General features: G+C 43.3%; 1 protein-coding gene across 1 annotated transcript in view; it reads left to right on the forward strand.

Annotated features, from left to right (window-relative positions):
• kcnd1 (potassium voltage-gated channel, Shal-related subfamily, member 1) overlaps nucleotides 1–10,166 on the forward strand; it is a 28,567-nt gene extending 18,401 nt beyond the window's left edge. Inside the window, exons 4-8 of the mRNA XM_053424874.1 lie at nucleotides 6,493–6,655; nucleotides 7,269–7,352; nucleotides 9,334–9,423; nucleotides 9,587–9,837; nucleotides 9,959–10,166. Of these exons, the coding sequence (XP_053280849.1) occupies nucleotides 6,493–6,655; nucleotides 7,269–7,352; nucleotides 9,334–9,423; nucleotides 9,587–9,837; nucleotides 9,959–10,166 (796 nt within the window). The remainder of the gene's footprint in view (nucleotides 1–6,492; nucleotides 6,656–7,268; nucleotides 7,353–9,333; nucleotides 9,424–9,586; nucleotides 9,838–9,958) is intronic.
• The last annotated feature ends 6,090 nt before the right edge of the window (nucleotides 10,167–16,256 follow it).

The following is a 16,256-nucleotide window of genomic DNA, read 5'->3' on the forward strand; positions in this document are numbered from 1 at the left end:
AGACGACCGTCTCTCTTTCTGTTTGCCCTTGTGGTTTTTTATGCTTTCAGACACTTTTGTGTTCTTTTAAAGTCAGACTTGTGTCTCTGCCTCTTTGTCTCCGTTGTCTCCGTTGTCTCTGTTGTCTCCGTTGTCTTCGTTGTCTCAGTGGCTCTGGGTCTTTGATTCTCTTCTCTGTTTTCCTCCGTCCTGTCGTCTTCTCGGTATCGTGGCTCGGCGCAGGATGACATAATCCTCACCATGAAATATTTAACGTACTGAGAGCGTCTCAGAATAAACGGGCTGACCCGAGCCTCCTGAGAGTTTCCCCCCTTTTTTAAAACCCTCATTTATCACGACGGTTGACTCCAGCTCTGAGGGGTGTTGATCTGGCGGGTCAGGTGCCTTGCTCAGAGGCCCTGTCAGCAGGTTTAGGATCAGTCTGTGCTGATGGGATGAGGAAAAGCATTTTCTTATGGACTCTTTGGGGATGAAGAAGCATCGAGGACACACCCACGTGTCCTGGCAGAGGAGGGACATTCTAAGTGAAGGGACTCGTCTGGGGGCCTCAGGTCTCTGAGCTTCTCTCAGGGGCCACAAGACACAAACCGGGACAAGATGGATACTCTCCTATGTGTTAAGAAATGTATATGTCAGTGTAATATTTTGTAAACTACTCATGAAGTTGCCGCCTCGTCCCTAATGTCTAACTTCTCAGACGACTCTTTGCTTCGACTTATTTCTTGCATGAAGAATTTAGATTTACTGCACCTCCACCTCTGTCCTCTTTACCTCCTGACCTTCTCCCTCTGCTCCTCTCTCCTTCTCCTCTTTCCTCTCATCTGTCCTCACTCAACCTCCTCTCTCCTCCTCCTCCTCCTCCTCCTCCTCTTCCTCCATCCCTCTGGCTTGTTGTCAAGCTTCCACTCAACGTGTTGTCCTCCTCCCTCCACCTCTCCTCGTCCTGCTGCAGGACGGAGACTTGGCTCCAGCATCGGCAGATAATGACCCCAGAGAAAGGGTTGTGTAGAGGGGGGGGGAGAAACAAGAGATGGGAGGAAAGATGCTGGAGAGAACAGAGAGGGCACGAGATGGAGGAAATAATGGAAATGAATGGAGAGAGGAGCAGAGGAGAGGAGAGGGGGGGGTGAAGGTGTATAAACTTTGTCCTCCCTCCGTCTCCTGACGCTAACCAGCTACACGCCCTCTGATGCTGACATCCATAATTCACCATTAACAGCTGTGGACACCGACTTTAACCACCTCTCTGCAGTCACACAGCGTTTTACAGAGAAACTCGACCTCTGCAGGTGGAACAGGAAACTCTCTCTGTGATGTCATCGTGGTCAACAGTCTCATCGCAGCCACGGGGAAAAGATTATCGATGTTAGCATCATTGCCCACCTACTTCTACATCCACTAGGGGGCAGTGCAGGGTCACAAAGTCGAGTTCTGTTGCTGCTGCTCCATCGTGTCGTAGCTTTCAGAAGACGTGTCCATGTTTAATGTTGATTTAATGAGACTGAAACGCCGTGTGATAGATTCTTCATCGTGTTCCAGCAGACGTGTCGGCTCTGCTCCGTACAGACGACTGATCACAGGTGTTGTTCATGTTTGTGTTGTGTTGTGCGTCAGGGTTCAGTGAACAGGAACAATGAGCTGAAGTTACCACCGAGGATTCCTCTTTGAGATTGAGCTGAATCAGCATTAGATTAGTATTGAATCTGCTCTGTGTGCATGTTTGTGCATGTGTGTGAGTGTGTGTGTGTGTGTAGGTGTGTGTGTAGATGTGTGTATATGTGTGTTTGTTTGTGTTACAGGGATTATTATCAGGTCAGTGAACATGATAAATCAATAAAGTATTATTTTTTGTCTGAATGAGTTAAATATAAACCTTGAATACTCTGCGCCGTTGTACATGTAAGTGTGTTTGTGTGTGTGTGTGTGTGTGTGTGTGTGTGTGTGTCGGGGGGCTATTTCTATTATGATTTATGTTATGTTTGTGTTTGCAGGCAATGCAAATGTATGTGTGTATGGTGGAGGTTATGTCAGTAAGGGGAACATGAACTGTGTACGTGTGCGTGTGTGTGTGTGTGTGTGTGTGTGTGTGTGTGTGTTTTCTTCTTCTACATTTATTTTGACGCAGACTGACAAAGTGAGAATACTTGTCAATCAAACTTATTTAAAGTATAGATACAGAATTCTTCTTCTTCTTATATTTCAAACCAACACGTTGGCGTCAGCACTTCCTGTCTGTGGCTCTGAGCTCGCAGCTCATTGGTTCCTCCCGACGATGTTAATCTTTAAAACTCACACATGAAGATTCAGGCTCGATAATAATAAACATCCATCGCTCTGTGAGTTCACTTCCAACAATCTGGAGGAAGTCTGGATTTCATACGGACGGTTTTCACCTGCTGTCGTTACACTGTCATTTGTTTCAAGTTCATCTCAGGGAACAACACACACACACACACACACACACACACACACACACACACACACACACACACACACACAGCAGCAGCATTAACAGCCCATTAAAGGTGCACTGAGTGTAATGCTTGGCTGTAGACTGAAGGCCGCTAAAGATTTACTGCTGTTCTCTGATCATAAAAACACACAAACAGCAGCAAGCGATTTACAATTACAAGACTGTGTGTGTGTGTGTCTGTGTGTGTGTGTGTGTGTGTGTGTGTGTGTGTGTGTGTGTGTGTGTATGAGACCAGGGTTAATGGAGTTATAAATGGACTCAGGGTTGTTGAGGTCACTGGTGTTTAGCAGCGTTTCTGTCTTTGTGTGCACACACAGAGTCTTGTGTCTCTGCTCTACTTGTTGTCGTGTGATGATCTTCCTCTCTCCACATTGCCCCTCATAGTTCACTTTGTATAAGTCGTAAATAGTACCGATCGTTTTGTGTATAGATAGTTTGTTGTTAGCATTTTTGATAGTTATTTAGTGTCTTTAGTCCACTTTCTAAGACGATGACGTCCACTCAGAGCTTTGATCCTCCAGCTGCCACCGGGACATTGAACCCTTCCCTTTGCACTAAGATCTGAATCATCTTGAAAAAGAGGAAGAAGCTCACGGAGGAGGATTTAGTCCGTCCTGTTCCCTTTCAGATCTCCAGTGAAGTCTCCTGTACATATTTGAAACTTGAATCCATTTCCACCCTGTCCTCAGAGTTTTGGAGCCGGAGAAGCTTCACGACTTCACTGCAGAGTTTAAATTAATGAAGTGAAGCGTGTGGGAGTCGGTGCCGGGGTCACACTCAGGTCTGGTTGACATTCAGAGAGGACTCAGTGAGAGATCCAGCACAGATGCATCCCGGCTGCTTGGCCTCAGTCTGACGTCTCTGTCGATTCCTCCGAGCGCTCCTTGCCAACAATTACAGATGGCCTCTGTTCCTCTGGCTCTGCTCTCTGCATCGATCGGCTCCCAGCTGCCAATATGGCTCCCAGCTGAGGTCCAGTAAGAGCTCTGTCATCACACCGACGCTGAGTTCCTGCAGATCCTCAGAAACAACCTGTCAGCCGGATAAACTGCGTCTAATGTCTGAGACCATTAACTCCAGTGTCTTTTTCACAAACCAGTGAGCCCTGAGGGGAACCACGCCTCCCGCCCAGTAGTCAGCTGGGATTGGCTCCAGCTCCCTCAGAGGTGAAGTGTGCAGGTAATGGATGGACTGGTAATGAAGCTGAGTTCAGGGATCGTTTTTACATTTGATCATAATTACACCAGCAGGTCAGCTGGAATCAGGTCGTTGGATTCTCCAGCTTGAATCTACACATATACACCAGAGCCTGAGTGATTTATCATTTTAAAGAATAAAAAAATAGAATCATAGATACAGATGTAATACAAAATCAATAAATACAGGAAATATATGCATTTCAGAATCTGAATCAGAATCAGAAAGTATTTATAGCCAAGTAGGTTTACACCTACAAGGAATCTGCTCTGGTTATTGGTGCATACAATGAACATGGAAACATAAAAACACAATAAATACAACACACATAAGAAAAGCAATAAAAAGAAACAATATATATTTACTCATTATTTACTTCTTATTTACTCCCTTTCTCTAATATTTATAGAAAGTAACATTTATTTAGACATAAACACATCTAAATAAAAATATATATAATAGATAAAAGATGTAAAAAGTGAAGTAGAAAGTGAAATGCAAGATGCAAGACAGTGAACAGTGTCAGATTGCAATATGCAATGTAATGCAGTATAATATAATATAATATAATGTGTTAATTTAACACATGCTTGAGGTGTGGGGGGGGAATAACAGTCAGAGTCAGGTGGGGGTCCCGGGCCTTGTTGATAAGGCCAACTGCAGCCGGGAAGAATTTATGCATATAATTAATGAATTAAATCCAACTTCTATATTTTGGTTTCTGTCCAGTCCCTGTGAGTCGGTCCTTCACTTCTCTGCTTTACTGACAAACGAGGACGTCTGTGTGATTTGTTTTCCTTCTGATTAAAATGCTTCATTTTTCCATACGAGGAAATGAAACTCTCTGTATTCAGACGTGTAAATCACCTGGGCCTCTCTCAGCTGATCAGATATCAGGTAATGAGCTGCAGCTCGTGCTCCTGCTGCTGCTGCAGTGGATTCTGTCTCAGTCCTTCAGGAAGTGAGGCCACGACCTGGTCGGCTGCGTTAACGCTCACATCTGTGACGTAATTTACAAAAAGACCCAGAAGGTAATTTCAAAGCCGGAAGCGTCACACGTTTTATTCTGAATCTCCTCATTTGAAGCTTCTACCTTTTCTCTAAAAATAAAAGTTCACTTTTAAATGTCAAGTGCATTCATAAACATTATGCCTTTCCTTCATTTTAAATGAAGTTCATTGTGTTGTTGGGGATACTTCTGCCGTGGAGGGTTATATTTGTATTTGTGTTACGAACCCTCCATGACCTCACTTCCTCTTTATATTTACATTTCTTTCTTTGAATTAATTGTCTTCCTGCAACTTGAGTCTGAATATCTTCAGAGTTCAGGGTGATAAGAGGTTTAGCCCTGTGGTTTAACGTGTTCGGATCTTAGGACTAAATAAACATCGAGCAGTCACAAGTCTCAGCTGTCAATCATGACCTCTCAGCCTGTTTTTACATCATCAAATAACTAATTAAAACCATTGTGAACAGAAACATGAAACTTGAACAACTATCAGTGAATAAGAATGTAATTGACAGTATATGGTGATTTGATGGTACCTTTCAAAACAGCTGTTACAGAACGATTCACAGAAAGAACAAACTGAAATTTAAGAATCAATAGAGTAAAATAACGTTTAATAATCAGGTTAAAGTAAGTTTTAGGGAAGTCACGGTGTTGTGGTGTGTGAGTAGAAAGGTGTCTCGGTGTGTGTGTGTCGCCCTGCACCTTGATTTGTGTTTGATTTATGTTCCTGGGGGTGATAATAACATTTTCTTTGGCTCAGTGAGTTTATTAAAATGTAGTTCCTGTTATCAGACCCAGGAAGTGTTGAGTTTGTGCCAGAGCTCGGTGATGCAGCAGAGAAACGTATTAATCTGGTCTGATCCGGTTCAGGTTCTCCTGCCGCAGACGGGAGCTCGGAACTCAAACGTCCTGCAGCCGTCACACGAGACACACGTGAACCTCTGAGAATCAAACAGCTCAGTGGTTCCACAGAGAAACTGAGAGTCTGAGCAGCCGTGAAGAGTTTGTTCTTCCTCGCTGTGTCTCTGTGTCCCGGCCTCCTGCCCAGACTCTAATCTCCTCTTCCTCTTCCTCGTCTCTGCTCCTGTGATTTATGGCTCGGTACAATGAAAGGTGAAGGCTGCAACCAGCAACCTGTGTGTGTGTGTGTGTGTGTGTGTGTGTGTGTGTGTGTGTGTGTGTGTGTGTGTGTGTGCATTCCTTTAGATGGAAGACTGTTAGATCGTATGAGGAGAAGTCAGCATTCTATCTATCTATCTACCTATCTACCTATCTATCTATCTATCTATCTATCTATCTATCTATCTATCTACCTATCTACCTATCTATCTATCTATCTATCTATCTATCTATCTATCTATCTATCTATCTATCTATCTATCTTTATATCTATCTATCTACCTATCTATCTATCTATCTATCTATCTATCTACCTATCTACCTATCTACCTATCTACCTACCTATCTACCTATCTACCTATCTATCTATCTTTATATCTATCTATCTATCTATCTATCTATCTATCTATCTATCTATCTATCTATCTATCTATCTACCTATCTATCTATCTATCTATCAATCTATCAATCTACCTATCTATCTTTATATCTATCTATCCATCTATCTTTATATCTATCTATCCATCCATCTATCTACCTACCTACCTACCTATCTATCTATCTATCTATCTATCTATCTATCTATCTATCTATCTATCTATCCCTCTACAGGAGAGGAAGTGTTTTAGGATGTTCCGGCAGTGCGGTTGACCGATGTTGTGTGTTTGTGTGTTGTGTGTTCCTCCTGTAGATACGGTGACATGGTTCCCAACACCATCGCAGGGAAGATCTTCGGGTCCATCTGCTCCCTGAGCGGCGTCCTGGTGATCGCTCTTCCCGTCCCCGTCATCGTCTCCAACTTCAGTCGAATCTACCACCAGAACCAGAGAGCGGACAAGATGAGGGCTCAGCAGGTCTGACACCTTGTCCACAAACACTGACTCAAAGCAGCGCTACCTAACTGCTACCGAGCAGCAGCGCCCTCTGCAGGCGCAACACCAGGGAAAGGTTCCAGAAAATGTCGAGAGCAACACACTCAGATGTTTGTTCTCTTGTTCAGAACCTCCAGAACATTTCAGTAGAGTGTCTGGACTCCAGAGCAGGTCTGAAAACAGCTGTAGACATTTCAAGTGGGAGTAAAAGAGGAAACATTCTCCAGGGTCACAGTCACTGAACCATCAGAGGTTTGAGGTGAAGAGGTAGCTCCATATTGATTTGATTATCGCAGATTAATTAACTTTACACGAACACGGTTCATGTTCCATTAACAATAATGCTGACATGTCAATAATCCACATGTGAGTGTGAGGTCATCAGTGAAAAATGAGGGAATTAACCTTTCTAACATCTAAACCTGATCTCTGCAGGTTACCTAGTTTATAGTCAACAAGCACTGCCTGTTTGTGTGTGTGTGTGTGTGTGTGTTGGTGTGTGTTTTTGTGTGTGTGTGTGTGTGTGTGTGCGTGTGTGTGTGTATGTGTGTGATGTGCTGACGGTGCTGTTTTCCTTTGTGTTTCTGTTTGACAGAAAGTGCGCATGGCTCGGATCCGCATGGCAAAGAAAGGAACAACCAACGCCTTCCTCCAGTATAAAGAAGACAGAGGGATCGGGGTGAGACACAAACACACACACACATACACACTAACACAGACAGACACACACACACACACAACACACACAGTGATAATCGATAGTTCTTCACTTCAGCAGCAGGATTGCAGTCCAGTTAACTCAGACAGTGATGGAGACGGAGAGAGAGAAACGAAAGAGGCAGAGACGGACGAGGAGTAAAAGAGGAGATGTAGAGATAAAAGAGAGAGAGAGAAAGAAGGAGAAGAGATGAAAAGTGTTTGTGATGCAACAAAAAATCTGTCCCACAAGGTTTAAAGGTCGCAGGACTCCACTTCTTCCTGTTGTCTCAAAGTGACTCCCTGAGCTGCTGCTGGACTCTGGGGATCATTGAGAAGGTTCTACTTATCAACCACTAAGTTCTTAGGGTTCTTTAGCAGGTTCAGGGGATGTTAGGAGGATGTAATGCTCATCGAGGAGGTTCCACAGGTTCTCTGGGACCGAGGTGGTCGAGGTCCCTGTAGTCCTTCAGGAAGTTTCTATCTAGAGCATCACATCACTGTCAATGCTGTGGAGGCTCTTATTGTGAAAACACAGAACTGTGACATCCTGAAATAGCTTTTAGCTTCATCACGACTCAGTCGAGTTTTTCTTCTTCTTCAGGCAGAAGATGAAACATTCACCAGGTTTAAATGTTTTATCAGTAAAATGGGTTTAGGCTTCAGGTAGAAGACACACACACACACACACACACACACACACACACACACACACACACACACACACACACAAATGCACACAAACCTATATCGTTGAGTCGTAATCCCTCTTCTGCTCTGAACAAGAAAGGGATGACTGTTGGATTCACAGAGAGCATAAAGAGGACAAAGAGGAAGACGAGGAGGATGAGGAGAGGAAGTGTAAAATAATAGGATGAAGAAAAGGAGGAGAGCGGAGGAACAGAACGAGCGGAAGGGGAGGAAGTAGAAGAGTGTGTTTGTGTAATCTGAGATTTCTTATTCTGGGAGCCTCTCAGCTGTGAAACATCACACCAGAGAGAAAGATGATGAAGACGAGAGGAAACCGGGAGGAAGAAACAGATGGGAGATTAGCCGTGTGAGGGATGGAGGGGATCAGACTGAAACCAGAGAAGAGAGACTTGAATATTAAATAATATAATGTGTGTCATTGCGTTTCCTGCTAAGCCTCTTGAAGAAAATCGTGCTAAGTGAAGTTTTTAATGTTTAAGTCTCAAGTTTTATCTGAAAAGTTTCAAAGGACCAGTTTTTATTTTCTCCTGTTTCCTGCTGATATAAATAAATCTGGATTCTCTCGACTCTGTGGTCATGATGCAAAAGAAACTCCAGGAGGGAAACACGTGCAGAGTCTGTCCTACAGGGGGCGCCAGAGGAAACATGAGGGGATCGTCGATGACTGTAAATAAAGCTGGACGATATTCTGGGTCATAAACTCCTCCTCCCCCGTGTTAGCAGATGGGACATGGACCAAACTAAAAAGTCAAATGTTTGTCAAAGATGTTTTCTTTTATTAAAAATGTTAGTTCTTAGTTCTAGGTCTTATCGCACTGCGTTTGTTCCTCGATACTTTGGGTCCATTTCTGGATCATGATAGGAAGCGAATATGTGTTATTTACAGCAGATGGTTCATCCTACGGAGAACAGGAACGGGATCAGGACAATCTGACTCGTAGTTGTTTACAAATTTTGCACAAGACTGGAAAACGGCACTTGTTGACGGGTTAAATGATAACTCATCATTTACAAAATGAACTCGAGGACACGCCCACCTACACCTGCCCCTGCACCCATTGGTCGGTACTAGCTGTCAATCACACTGTGGTATCCACCCCCCAACACATCCGGTGCTTTGTGTGTCTAAATGATTTTATTCTTGTTTGTTCAGTCACTGTTTGGTTTGTGCCAAATAAAACAGCCAATGTCCTCTGTTAATAAGTGTTAATAAATGTGTGTGTTTGTGTTTGTGTTTGTTTGTGTGTGTGTAGGACGGTGACAGCACAGCTCTGTGTGTGAAGAACAAATCGGCGTTCGAGCACCAACATCACCATCTGCTGCACTGTCTGGAGAAAACAACGGTGAGTCACATCCTACACATTTATACATGTACACATACCTATACAGAACACGCACGTACAATACACACAACACACAACACACATAAACACACATTTCTTCCTTTCCTTTAAAGACGTCAGTGTTTACGTGATTTGTCCTCTGACGTCCTCCGTGTCCCGACAGAACCACGAGTTCACGGACGAGATCAACTACAGCGAGTTGTGTATGACCGAGTCCGTCGGCTTCAGGACCAGTCGCAGCACCTCCCTGTCGAGCCACCAGGGGGCGCAGAACAACTCCACCGGCTGCTGTCCGCGGCGGGCCAGGAGGAGAGCCGCCATGCGGCTGGCCAACTCCACGGTGTCCGTCAGCCGAGGCAGCGTCCAGGAGCTGGACACCCTGCACTTTAAAACCACGTCCATACCGCCACAGACGTACGAGCTGTCCTCCGTATAAAGACGTTCAAAGATTGTATATAAAGACGAATAGTGAGTGTATATAAATGTATAAAGTTCATATCAGAATCTGATTACGTCTTTCTTGTCTTTGTCCTAGTCGTTCCAGTCTCAACGCCCAGTGCGTCAACCTGAAGTTGAACTGCGGGAATCCAGATTACACCGCCGCCATCATCAGCATCCCCACGCCGCCCTCCAACACCCCCGATGAGAGCCCCCCCCTGTCGCCGGTGCCCATCCCCGGCATCCTGCGCAACACCCGCGCCACCGCCTACACCCATGACACCGTCAAAGTCTCCTCCTTATAACCTCCGACCTCACCTGCAACCTCCACCCGCCCTTACCTCCCTCCCTCCCTCCCTGCCCCACCAGTCTCCCCCCCCCCTGCACCGTGAACAATAGAAATCCCCTTGACCCACTGACCCTGAACTGGAGGGGGGGGGGGGGGGGGGAGCGCTGCTAGCTGAGATTTGGAGGTTTCGAGTGCCGCTGGTCACTTTCACTTCAAAGTGACTTCTTGTCAAAAGGCAAAATGTACAATGACACGAAAAAGGAATCTGATGGGAAAACAAGGTAAGATCAAGACAGGACGTCTCCATGGGTCTGAAGAGTCGCCCCCCCCCCCCCCCCCCCTCGTGACCCCAACAAGCACTTGACCTCCGCACAACTCTGCTTGACCTCATGACACCAACGAACCCTTAGAACAGTTCACCCAACGATCAGGAGGTTCCACAGCTGATCGGGGTCATCAGGTCCATTCCCCATCGAACACACAGGAGGGACAAAATGGCAGCTGAGGATATTTGTCCCTGACATTGGTTTAGTTGCTGAATCTGTGAGACTGTCGACCGACGATCATTTAGTCAGACGCTGGTTTGAACTCATCTGTGATCGGATACAAACTGCAGACGGACAAACCCCACGTTGGTATTTTGGGAAACTGGTTTCAGAGGAAGTGTCTCTACGTCAAGTTTTTGCATTGGACTGTTTTTGCTTAAAATGTAAACGTTGTAGGTTTCAACCCCAACGACGGGTCACGATGTCCTCGACGAGGACGAGGGACGACTCTGGAGTCAAATGGAGTTCGAGTGTGTGTAAATGATGGAGGTCACTTCAGGTCACGTTTTCAGGAGCTCATGAGCGAGAACTCTTCAACTTCCATCACAGACTGGTTCCATGAGGTGAAAGACCCTGAAAAACGTTTGTAAATCCAAACAGAACTGGGTTTAACTGATCTATGCTGTTCACACATCGACACTGAGCTCAACTGGTCTGAGAAGAACTGGATTTACTGGTTTTCTAAATGGGAGAAGGTTTGAATTGTGGATGAATCTTATGTGAACTGGTCGAGTCCCCGACCGGGAACGAAAGCCTTTTACTTTTCAAAATATGCAACATTACAAGACGCAGGAAAATAGCATCACCTACTGAACAGGAAAAATAATAATAACATGAATAATAATAATGTGTGTGTTGAAAACCTAAAGTCGTTAATGCAGGGAAACAAAATGTAAAGCAACTAAAAAAAAGTGTTTGTTATGTGAACGTCTCAGTGAGAGACGACATAACGAGTCTTCTGCAATAGATTTAGTGGAGAAGAGAAATGAAACACCTGAACCTGGTCCCGATGACAGAACTCTGGTCCTTTTCAGCACGTTGGTTCAGATGTAATGTGTCGTTTTCTACCACTAGGGGTCGCCCTATCACAACAATAAGTCCAGAGTCCAGTACCACAGTGTCAGTGTCGTGAGCGACCGCTGACGTCTACTCAGAATAAAGACCACAAAGACCTGAAAAGTCACTTTTGACTCTTCTGGTATAAACACTGATACAAGCACAAAGGGGATATGACGCCACCAACAGGCGACCAAATGAAACGCAAAGTTACCTCTATGAAAACTACAGATTAATGCAAATTTGAAAATGTAGTCAAATCTGTTGAAATCTCAAGTTTCTGTTCCACTGGATTTAGTTCAATCTCTCAGTCGCCGTTTACGCTGGTGTTTAATTTCTACACAATAAGATTCAGTTCAAATCAATACAAATGTATTCAGTGTTTAGTTCTGGATTTTAATTGGAGGGTGATCTATATATCATAAAAATGTATAAATCATTTGTTTAGATGAGGAAGATTTCAGAAGCTACAGTTCAGTTCAGCAGATCTCAGGTCAGTTTCACACCTGGTTTGGTTCAGAGCTTCAGACTCTTCAGTTCAGTCTGAACCTGAACATCAGGTGTGAACGGTTCCTCAGAGCAGAAGAGGAGTTCTGGGTCTGGATCAAACTGAACCTGGTTCTGTTGGTTTGCAGTGAAAACACTTTGTTGGAGAGTTTGGACTTTAGGACCAATCACAGGAAGTAGAGACAGAATTAAACAAGAGAAGAAGAAGCAGTGGAAGCAGCTGCAGTCTTCACCTCAAACGATAAAACCACGAGGACGTTCATTTGGTGCATTTGAACTAGTGTAGACAGACGCAAAACCAATCAGAATCAAGTATAGGTAGACTCCGCCCACCTAGGTGATGACCACAGGACATACGATGTCAGACAAAATTCTTTAGTCGATAAATTACAATGTGAAACCAAAACTAACAGATCAAATGAAACCTGGAACAAACACATGAAGCTTGGTTCAGAAACCAAAGTGTTTTCTGTAAAATATTCTAAACGTCACTGACTGAACAGTTTTTGTTTATTTATTTCAGGGATAAAAACAAGTTCCCTCAAAGATAAAAAAGCTGATGAAAGAAACGATTGTTGATAAAAAATCAGTGGAACAGAAGTTTTCTAAAAAACAGGGTGAAACATTTCTCTTTGGAATGAACTCCCCTCGAGGACATTGTGTATCATTGTGTGTTTTGTGTGTCGGGGCACGATGTCCACAACGAGCTGAAGACGATCACAGTGAGCGTTCAGGTGAAGCATTTCCTCCGAAGCAGGCGTGAGCGAGTGAGACCCGAGGGAGACGAGACGTACATACTGTAACATATTTTGTATCATAAACGTTCACCTGCATCTTCCAATCAAATCCCCGAACCCCAAAAAAAACAAAAAACATAAAAGATAGAGAAGGAAGTCGTCGGGTGTGTGATGGCGTTCCTCCGTGCATGAGCCTCGTACAGTAGAAGTAGCACTTCTGATCAATTTATCAATCATATCAGAGAAAAAAGAAGAAAAAAACAACACGACACAACGGGGGGGGGGGGGGGGGGGATCTCATCGTCCGTCCTTTTGCATGACGACTTATTTTGTTGTTCTATCAGTCGTTGGTTTGTTTCCTCATCGACCCCCGACCCCCAAACTTTTCAAGACGAGTGTTTGCACCACAGAGACGTGTACGTTAGAAGAAATAATTATTAATAAATTATTGATTTCAAGAGTAAAAATTAAAAAAAAATCATTCAGGCATGTTCCTCGCCAGAATGCAAAGTGTGTGTGAGTGTGTGTGTTTGTGTGCGAGCCAGCGGGTGTCGGTGTGTGTGCGTCTGTACGAGCGTGTGTGTGTTTGTAAGATGAGCAGTCACAATTATGCATGGATACCGTTATAGGTATTTTATCTGTTTTCTTTTTGAAGCGAGACGACAGAAAGGAGACTGAACACGCCGCCGCTTGTTTAAATCTTCAGCTGGAGAAAAATTTCGTTTTTTTACATTTGAATTTTTGCATCACAGCAAATTAGTGAAGTGCGCAGATGAACAGCAGGGGCAGTGGAGAGGCATCATGTGACCTCCAGTGTCAACATGTTTTCTTATTTACAGAATTAAAATCCTGACAGTCTTTACGGTCCTGATTCTGTGGTGTGCCCTCTAGTGGAACACTCCAGTAACACACATCGTAAACAGCAAGTATGTCAACAATTATGCTAATGACGGACGTGACTGTCTACGGGAAAATCCTGACGTTCTATACGGTCTGAGTTCTGTGGTGTGCCCTCTAGTGGAACACTCCAGTAACACGCATCGTAAACAGCGAGTATGTCAACAATTATGCAAACGACGCACGTGGCTGTCTACGTGAACAGCCGGCTCAACAGGAAGTTCATCACCGAATTTGATCTCATTCATCAGCTGTTACGATGTTCGTGATACTTTCAGCCCCTTCATATGATTTATTCGTGAAGTTAATTTACTTTAATCACCACATTTAACACATTTGTCTGTTTGATCAAAGGATCTCAACTCAAGGTCGACTTACGGGTTTTTCCAGAGCTTTGCGTCACTTTAGATTTCGTGGACCTGCGGAGGTCGAGTCTGGAAACAGCTCATGTCTCACGTCTCCATCAGCGCTAACGAAGAAGAAGCTTGTCTTCAGTAGAAAGCTCCAGAAAAAGCGTGAAAATGAGACTTTGAGTTTAAGATAACTGCACAATAATAAGTTACCTCTGTAATTTAGTATTAATTTATTGAATTCTCTGCCATAATCTACATGATTTTAAATGATCAGTTTATGACCAAAATTATAAAATACAGTAAAATACGGATTTAATTAGTGTCAAATTACCCTCATGATGAATTTATGTCCATTTTAATCAGTTTAAGCTGAATTTGTTGATTCAGCTTTTGGCTCCGCCCCCTACCCTGCCTCTGATTGGTTAGAGCCTGATGATAAGGGGGCGGTCCTCTGACCATCTCGACTTAAAATCCATCGTCCTTCATTTTGTGATGAAAGACGTCAGAGGACGATCTGTTGGACGGTTCCATGGAGACTCTACTGTAACTGAGTTTTATAATCTTTACTTCCAGGAAACATCTGAAGAACTTTGTCACTTTTTATGGATCTTTGATGATTCTTGTCATGATGAGCTCATTGTTACACAAACGGTCACATGTCGACAAATTCCAGTTTCAAGTTGCTCAAAGCTCAAAGTTTGTATCTTGACCGACTGATTGATACGATTGATTCATGATCAGGATTCTAATCGATTCTCTTTGTTTCATGTGAAGAATCATTTCAGGTCTTTTCACAGATAATATCAAAGTGAAGATGTTGTTTGTTTTCGCTCTTTAACGTCTATCAGCTGCTTTTATGTTTTTAAATGTTTCACTGGTCGAGCGTCTGGTCGTCTGAAGTGCTGGTTCCACGTCAGCGGAGGAGGTGACCTGCAGCGTCAAGGTCACAGGTTCGATTCCCGCCTTTCGGATGAAGACGACAAACGTGACAAAGCAAACCGGTGTTGTTCTTGTGAAACAGACCGACGGGCGAGAAGCAGCACTTCAGCCCCGGTGCCGGCGCTCGGCCCGGTGGAGGAGGACGGTGATGTTCTGTCTCAGGAGAGTGAGTGGAGGTGAATGAGTGAAGGAGAAAACAGCATTAAAGCACAGAGGTGTATATTCCATTCCACTAATAAAGAAACAGAAACCAGAAGACGTGTGGCGAGTTTTCTTCTGGACTTTCACTTCTGGGTTGTGTCAGAGAAATTATTATAATATTTTGTGTTAATGGGACATATTAAGAAAATTCCTGAGAGGGGGGGCGGGGCACTCAAAACAGGTCAATCTGAGGAGGGCTGTTTTAGACAGGGTAAAAAGGTGCTTTAAATGATCCTTGTGGTATTATGACCAAAATATGCTACAGACATTTCATTAAGACCCCAAGGAACCATATCAACTGTGGTGAAATGGGCATATGATGGGTCCTTTAATATATAATCAGTCATCGAGAAGAAGATGAAGTCGAAGATCATTGACTTTCCCCTGAATAACAACATTATTCACTTTTAATATGATGAGCTAAGAATTCATCTTAAAACTGAAAAAGGATAAAAACTGTGTGATTCCATTTCTTCTTCAAACTCTTAGCACACCATTGGTAAATTATTCATTAAAGTTTAGCTCAGAATAGTGATTATTACTGAGCCACACTAAAGACTACGTGACCACGTTTTTGGAAAAATATACATATTTTAGATTATATATATATATATATATATATATAAATTCTAAAATAAACTTAGTCTCTTTACTCTCATAATTCTGACTTTGAATTCAGTTTTCAAATATATAGGATTTTTCTCTCCTATTATTTGTAATGTTTCAGTTGTTTTTTAAATGTTTTAATTGGTATAAAAGGGAAATAAAGATTTAATAAATCTGAGATTAAAAATCAGGATTAAAATATTGTTATCACATTAAATCCAGATTCGAGTCCGATTTTTATTCATTTCATTGTATTTGTCTCCATTAAATAATTTAAGTCTCATAAATTGGACTTTAGACAAATTAATTTAGCAAAAATCCTAAATATTCTTTACATTATGTTCCCACCATGATTCGTGTTACGTCATTTTCTTGCGGTTTTCTGTTTCTCACTTATTCATAAGTGTAGTCGCGAGGGTTTCGGTCGCGCAATGAATCATGGGAAGTCATGGCTCAGGTGTCCACCCGCGGGGACCAATCTCCT

Source organism: Pleuronectes platessa, chromosome 6 (assembly GCF_947347685.1).
Source record: "Pleuronectes platessa chromosome 6, fPlePla1.1, whole genome shotgun sequence".
NCBI lineage: Eukaryota > Metazoa > Chordata > Actinopteri > Pleuronectiformes > Pleuronectidae > Pleuronectes > Pleuronectes platessa.